Consider the following 8,129-nt stretch of genomic DNA (forward strand, 5'->3'; position numbering starts at 1 on the left):
TGAGAGCTTAAATATTTTAGAGTTAACTGAACCGTTTACAGAGTTATGTCAATCATAGATCAGACTGGCTGTTCACAGGGTGCCATTTTCTTGCATTAGAGGGAAAGTTGAAAGAAAAAATTGTGCACTAGAAACAAAGAAAAGCTTTGAATCATGAAGATCTAATTTAAGAGTTGGGTTAAGGAATGGAGGGTTATAAGCAAGGGTTTATAAATAAAAATGCCATTTTTAATATTCCAACTAAATTTTAGGTTTTTAATAGATTATAAAGAAGTTAGCAGAACTTCACACTTGACGTGTATCTTTAAGTAAACTGAAATTTCAAATTTGCTGACTAAAATGACTTCATCAGATTCTAAATGCATTGAGATGTTTCTGTAGGTTCCCTTTGCTGTGGTTTTGTCATTAAAAAAGAATTAAAATCTCTTATTCTAAAATGACTGCACGTGCTAAAGAAATAAGTCACTTTTATTCTAAAATAAATACATGAACGTGCTTTACAGTTTTGTCAACAAACTTTCAAGAGAAACACTTAAACTCTACTTGTAGCTTAAAAATGAAAGAAGTTTGAAACGCCTGTTTGCACTTAAAGATCTTAAGATTTGAATTTGGCAAAAAGACGAGATTTAGCACAATTTAAGCCACTGTTGGAAAACCTTTCAGATGAACTAAAATGTATTATTACATTGTGGAAACTCATGCCCCCATTTTCCTTAACCCTTCTATTTAGTTGTGTACAGGAATGGTCTGTTTGCAGCTGGGACAGGCCTGGTTCCGGTCGGCTTCAGGGAGTCCGACCGCGTGCTCGGTGGTGGAAATCAACAGAGTGTCCAGTGTCATTTCCGTACATTTGGCAATGAATCGAATGAAAGGGCGCACATCCCCCTCGTTGGCCGTGTTCAAAGTGGAGTAATATTCAGCCCTTTGCTCTTTGCGAATAGTAATCGGTGGATACCTCGCCTGCATCAAAACAAGGTTCATGAGCAGCCGTGACGTGCGTCCATTTCCGTCTATGAATGGGTGTACGTAAACCAGTTTGTAGTGGGCAAGAGCTGCGTACTCCACCGGGTGCAGCTGCAGGGCTTCCTCCGAGTTCAGCCATTGCACCAGCTCATCCATATGTCGCTGCAGGTCCTTGGGGTGTGGTGGGATGTGTTGGCCCACAAACACCTGGCTTGTGCGCAACCGACCGCCTTCCACAGGATCCACATAGCCAAGCACTCGTCTGTGAATCTCCAGGATGTTGCTGACAGTGATGGCTCCCGATCTTGACAGCAGTGTGGTGTTGATGTACTTCATGGCTGCATCCACGCCGATTGCCTCATTTTGCTCCTGAAGGCTCTTCCCGGGAACGGCGTAACGCGTCTCGATGATATGTCGGATCTCTGACAGAGTCAGGGTGTTTCCCTCTATTGCCACAGTGTGATAAATGTGGTGGTAGTAGGTCTCCTCCATCACTCGACGAAGGGCGGAGTTACCTTTGGGAATGGACATAAGCCTGCGCACTTTGCTGTCGATTAAGCTGAAGTAGCGCTGGTCAATCTCTTCCACCAGGGGAAGGGTTCGGTCTCTGCTGACCAGAGCTCTCTCATTACATGGTGAGAGGGCCAAGGCCTTCGTATAGAGGTGGTCTGCCTGAACGACATCCTTTTCCTCCTCCAGTATGGTCCCCAGCTCTGTCAGAGCATCCACAAAGTCAGGGTTCATACTAAGAGCATGCACCAGCAGCTTGTGAGCCTTCTCTCTCTTCCCAAGTTTCTTCATCTCCAGAGCCTGCAGTAGTGCTGCTTTGGCCTCCAGCTCCATCTCTGCATTAAAAAAAGAAAACTCTAAATTAGGCTAGAAATTTGACTTTTAGAAAACCAGGGGCTGCATAATGACAAACCTGTTCTTTAAGAGTTTGCGCTGCCACTCCATTACATCTGAACCTTTTACAAATTTCTAATGTATAAAGTCTTATTTAGGTGTGCAAGCTGATGTATAACTAACTAGCCTGTATAAAATAACGAAAAAACAGAACAGATTTTAAGACATGATTTTTTTTTTTTAATAGAAATTTTCCAGCTTTTGGGACAATATCATCTGATAAAGAGTACATTTATATACATGTTTAAGCCAGAATGATTTGAAATTTAAATATAACTTCCCTACGACTTTAAAGTAAAAACAATCTGAAATTAATGATGTGCAATTATATTCTCTTTGTTTAACTTTGGTAATCCTAAATAAAATGCAGGGAAATCAACCGTTTTTAAAAGTCTTCCAGTAAATATGTCCAACTGTGTAATTTAGCTATGGTATGAAAACATTGTCTCTGTCTTTGTATGTTTTTCTTTTTTAACTGAAACAATGGTTGGTTCTCACGAGCACTTTTAACTCATGTTTGGATGTATTTCGTTTTTAAACAGTTTGATTATTTTCTATCAAATTACCCTGAATGGGACAATATGATATTGAGACTGGAAAGTTAGTAAAAGTTCATTTTATGATGGAAGGAACCAAGCACAGGTAAATAAGGGAAGAAAAGCTGTTCGACTGAAGACCAGAGGAAAGGTTCACTTTACAACAGAACTACTACCTGCAATCTTTTTGTTGGTAATTTCCATTTATTTCTTACAATGATAAAATGAAAGCTCTGACCTAAATCAAATTGGGAATCTATTGCAAGAGCTGAATCCAGATGTTCAGATATCCTACCTCCTATCTGAGCTCGAGATATTTGCAAAGAGTCTCTTTGCAGGGTAGGTATGCCTTGAAAGATTTGAAGCTTTTACTGCAGAAAATGGCAGTTTAATTAATACGACCAACTCTTTTTTAAATTTGTATTTGAAGAACAAGTGATAATCTTGTTTAAAATACTTTCCACTTCACAACTTTTAGTATTTCTGTCTTAAAACCCCAATTAAAACACACAGAATGTGATGCTTACAAGAGGACAATGTTATAGGGGTGGGATTACTTTAAAAGGGCAATACAAACAGTCCATGCTATTAATACTAAAAGCGAAATAATAAATCTGAATCATCATTCTCTTAAACATATGGCAGGTGCTTTGACACGTTTGTGTTTACCTTTGCTGGGTTTGGTCTTCTGAGGCAGAAGATCCAGAGCTGTGAAGGGGACAGTCAGGCTGGTGGACTGCACAGCTGGAGGAGACTGTGAGCTCCCCCACAGCTGGCAGCGGAATTGGGCGATACCTTTCAGGGAGGCACAGCACTGGTTTTGCATCCCAATAAGAGGCAGCAGCAGCATGGCAACCAAAGAGCCAAGAACCACGCACAGCACTGGGCCCCATCCTCCGAGGAAACGGCGGCCGTTGATGCACCGCCATTCCGTCACAGCAGCCATTATGAGCCCAGGTTAAATCCGACATCGTTCAGTGCTAACAGCCCCCCATCAAATTCCACCGTGTAAAGAGCCTAAGGGTGGCAGGGAAGAAGAAAAACTCGGCTACAATGCACACCTGCCCGGTCACCGGCAACTTTCGGAAACATACACTAATCGTTTTAATTTAGCCTCTCTGTCGTCAAAAGGTAGCCTCCTACTGTTGAAGCGTTACAGCAAAATTAACAATTAAAACTTTAGGGAAGCGTTTATGTTCTCGACGTTGGCTTGCCTGTTTACAAGACGTATACATAAGCACTTCCGCTTGCTTACGCAGGAGTAATCTCGCTTGTTATTGGCCAAAGCACTTATTGAAAAGCAGTTTCTATTGGTTAAAACTTGAAGAAAACGCTTAGTGGTTCGTAACTGTCTCTGATTGGTTGATGTGTGGGGTAGTATTCCCTCAATGAAATCTGACAGGTAAGCACCTAACCTAACACGCAGATGATTGAGAGTTTACACAGAAATCTCAGAGATAGTTTACGCAAAAATTTGAAAATTGTGTACCGTAATTTGGCTTCCCCAATAGGTTAAGATGGGATAGTGTCTTATTTGTATATTTTTACCTACTTCTGAAATAAACCTTCTTCACTGTTGTTGCGAGTACATTAATTTTAAGTAGATTAGGTAGTGATTTCTGTATATGCAAGATTGTTCATATATGAGGTTAAGAATTAACATTTTTCTCCTGTTTACTAATGTGTTTATTTTTCAATTTTGTTTTCCTTCTTGGATTAACACTTTATCTTTTTATCTACCTCTACATATAGATTACTACTACAGATTTATTGACACTTCTGTTAAAAATGTGTAAAAACGGTTTAGGTGGTTTCTCACATTCTGAATTTATTTCTTAGAAATTACTTCAGAAAATGCTTTCAATATGCTAAGCAGTGACATTTGACAAAATCTCTGATCAAGCTGTTACGTGACCCCTGCTGGTAATATTTTTTACAAGCTTTTTACTAATAGCATCCACTAAATCCAAGACAAATCCAGGTTGGATTTAGGTCTGGGGACTGAAATAGGACTGAAATGGACATAAAGTAAGATTGAGTTTTAGTTTCTGGTGAACTATCTGTTTTGATTTTGTAATACATTATACAGTCCTTATCTTGCTACAAGTCCTAATTTGAATCCATTCTCAGCTTTCTGTCAGAGTTCACCATGTGTTTTAAAAAAAATCATGTTGTCACAAACTTCAATAAGTTTCCCAGAGTTCCTTGAAGAGGAAAGGACCCGCAGCATCACTGATTATATTTCATAATTTATGGTGAGCTTCAGATACCTTTCTGTCTCTGAAGGTAATTAGCTCCACAAGGATTAATTAGGGCTATCAGGGTGAAAAAAAAGTTGAATACATATTCACTTTAGATCAGTACTTATTTAGGTTTTAATTTTATCATTGCCATCTTATTGTTGAACTGTAATTTGTTCTCTGTTACAGAAAGCAAATATATTTCATCCTCTATCAGCATCTAGGATTTACTCAACAGGTTCCTATTTTTAATATAACACCAAGTTAATACTGATAATTTTATAGGTGCATATGTAAATCTATTTAACATTCTAATATTTTAATCTGATTTACAAAGATGTCAACGCTTTTAATACCCACTTCCACCAAGTAGACTGTCTGGCATGTTTCCAGCTTCTTACCATTTATCTGATGTTAGTTTTAGACTAAATTAATTGGAATAAAGGTAATGATGGTTCTCTAGTGTGTGGTAATATAACTTTTCAAATGTTCTTTTACTTTGATTTTTTTCTGTATGTTTTATAAAGTGAAAAAAAATAACAGAAAGAAGATTATATTTACAGATTTCAGGATAGAGATTTTTTTAAATGATACAAAGCCTCTAACTGTTTTCTTTTCCATTATGAAAGAAAACAGGCAAATAATAAGGAATTACAGAATTCTGAATACACATTTTTTAAGCAGCATCTTTTCATAGAGAAATAAAATTTTATATTTCTATTTGAGTATGGGGAAGAAACAATCACATTAAGTTTGTTATTTTTTATTCCACATAGGGACCATTCTCCTAAAAAAGATGGAACTGAAGCATTTGTTTAGTTATTTATTTCAGTTTAGTTGACTGGAGTTTCTACGAACCTCTAATTTGTAATCCATGACATTTATTGTCTCTGAGCCATGAATGAGAGACGCTAACGTTTGTTTTTTTCTTTTCTAATTTCTGAAAGGCTGCTTTTCCAGAACAATGTGCAGGACAATAAGAAAGGTCAGAAAAAGTCACCTCTAGAGAACTACAGGAAAGATTGCCTTTAGAGGATGTTGGCACGACAGGCATTACATCTGTCTTCATATCAAGTGTTTTTTTGGGGGGAATTCCAGGAAACTTTTTTCTCTTTCCTATCAACACCTGAAAAGGGATCAGTTTGTAACAGAAAATTTGTGACGATTGCAAGAGTGCCTAAATTTATGACGGGATTTATGTCTTTATGACGGGATTCATAGTGTCTCTGCAGGTTATATTCTTTGAATACCGCCACCACCTCTTGACAGATGAGACAGACAGCCTTTTCTTTGCATTAAACAAAAAAAAATTATCGTTTGTCCAATTCAGATTAAATGCCCTGCATTCTGAATCAATTTTTCTCTTACCTAATCTTTTTGCCATTATTCCACTCTCTCTTTACAGAAGAGGATTAGGGCCATTCAAAAGAAAAAAAAGACTAAAAAGACTTTTTCCCCCCTCTGAATTTTGACTTTTTCCTCAGAATTCTGAGAATAAAATCAGAATTCGGAGAAAAAAGTCAGAATTGAATAGACTATTTTTTTATTTTTTTTTTTATGGCCTTAATCCTCTTCTGTATCTCTTTGAGAGGGGCGGGTTTAAGATTTTTTGCTGGGGAATGCCAGATAGAGGCACAGACCCCAAAAGGGTGGAACATTGTCAGGTTTTATGTGTGTATGAAATAGTTACTAATAGTTAATAATGAAAAAACTTCATAATTAAGGAACATTTTATTGTAAATGTCCAACTTTATTATCAAATACAAAAAAAATACACTTATATGAAAATACTTTCTGGCATTGTTCAGGGGGCCGGACCAAATGTGGGGGCCGGATCCTGCCCACGGGCCGTAGTTTGGGGACCACTGCCTTAGGGGATTCATGTTAAATATTTTCAACCCCTGTGAGATTTTATAACTTACTTACTTACGTAAGTGTTTGGAATCCAAAACACTGGAATTTTTTCTTCAAAAAATGGATTAAACTTAAATGACCAAGTTTGTTTGAAAAAAAAAGGATTTTAAGTTTTTCCATTGTTTACATCATAATCGACAGTTTAAATAGAAAACAAAAATATGCAGAAAGATCCCTTACAGTCATAAAAAAGGACAAGATAAAATAAAACTGTGTAATTGTGCAACCAGTCTTGTATATATTTTCTTATATACATAAAAGAGGAAGGTATGTTTTAGTATTATAAAATGCCTATATTGTTTCCAGCAGTGTAGCTGTTTGATTTTCATTGTGTTCACATCAATTCCTGTGTTGGCTCGTGGTTTTAATTGGCACTAGACTTGTAATCGTCATGAATGGAGAAAAGGTCAACCCAAACGTTTCTTTTTGCAGACTTAATTGTTTGTTGCTGCTTGGAGCTGTTCCGGTTTGCAGATGACCCAAACTGCACTGAAATGGATTTGCACTGAGCAGACTGAATGGTGGCCTTTGATGCCCATCAAATGCCTTAGTTTCAGACACTAAAGGAGTTTTTAACCGCAGACATCAGGGCAACAGGTTTAAAGCCTGTCATTAATAAAAAAAATAAAAATAAAAAAAAATAAAAGACTTAGTCTTATTCTTTAAACAGCTGATAATCCCTAACAACGTGTAAACAAGTCCTGGTCTCATATGGGAGGCTAATTTCCACAAACACACCCAACGGTTTTTAAGGTCAGTCTGAAAGTGTGTCACATGGAGCTTAAATCAGCTGCACCCTGTTTGGAATTACAAATCTTTCTTTTCCTTGGCAACACCAGTTTCCTGTCAGAACCTATCTGCACATTCCCAATTTGATTATCCATCCATCATCCTTTCCTGCTGGTCTTTGCAGATTCGAATGGGGGCTTGTGCTCATCATTAGTAGGAGATAAACCCTGACTGAGTTGCCAGTCTATCATGGCAGAACACAGATATAGAAAGAACATGAGGCACACCCTCATACATAGTGGCAATTTGGAGAGAGCAAATATACTTAACATATGTATTGTTCTATGGAAGGGGGTTCTTGTACACAGATAGAACCATGTATGGACAGCAGAGAGAGGCCAGGCTGGGATTTAACCCCTCAACATTTTGATGTAAAGCAACAGTGATACCAGGTGTTTCAGTGTGCAGCCCCCCTTTTGATTAGTTCTAAATTTTTATTTTAAGGATTATAATAATCTACCATAGAAGTAGAAGTTATGGATGCATTTGAAAATGAGGGAATGTGTGATTTGATGTGTTTTGAGAAGAACAATGATGGCGGATCAGATATTTAATAAACATAAAAAAGATATTATGTTCAAAAGCATGTTGTATAACAATATCTTTTAGTTGGAATTGCACTATTACAGCATCCCAAGCTTTGCATTGCAACTATATGGCCACTTTAATATAGTTTCAAACACTAGAGGGTAGCATTGTTCCTTTACGTTTAGTTCCCCTGATGATCACTTCTATTTCTTACTGCAGTACTCATGGCCTAAAGATTAATCTTTAAAGGCATGAA

General features: G+C 37.5%; 1 protein-coding gene across 1 annotated transcript; it reads right to left on the reverse strand.

Moving 5' to 3' along the window:
- Nucleotides 1–450: 450 nt before the first annotated feature.
- ficd (FIC domain protein adenylyltransferase) lies at nucleotides 451–3,647 on the reverse strand. Its single transcript, XM_038295462.1, has 2 exons — nucleotides 3,072–3,647; nucleotides 451–1,808 (listed from the first exon to the last, which is right to left on the reverse strand). The coding sequence occupies exons 1-2, from the start codon at nucleotides 3,346–3,348 to the stop codon at nucleotides 727–729; spliced, it is 1,359 nt and encodes a 452-aa protein (XP_038151390.1). The 5' UTR covers nucleotides 3,349–3,647; the 3' UTR covers nucleotides 451–726.
- Between the last annotated feature and the right edge of the window lie 4,482 nt (nucleotides 3,648–8,129).

The sequence above is a fragment of the Cyprinodon tularosa genome, unplaced genomic scaffold, assembly GCF_016077235.1.
Source record: "Cyprinodon tularosa strain WSP-4 unplaced genomic scaffold, ASM1607723v1 ctg356, whole genome shotgun sequence".
NCBI lineage: Eukaryota > Metazoa > Chordata > Actinopteri > Cyprinodontiformes > Cyprinodontidae > Cyprinodon > Cyprinodon tularosa.

Bases quoted from the DNA above. Each gene is read 5' to 3' on its own strand.
- ficd (XM_038295462.1), bottom strand. From the start codon at position 3,348: ATGGCTGCTGTGACGGAATGGCGGTGCATCAACGGCCGCCGTTTCCTC. The intron at 1,809-3,071 runs GTAAACACAAAC...TTTTTAATGCAG, and splicing joins GAAGACCAAACCCAGCAAAG to AGATGGAGCTGGAGGCCAAA.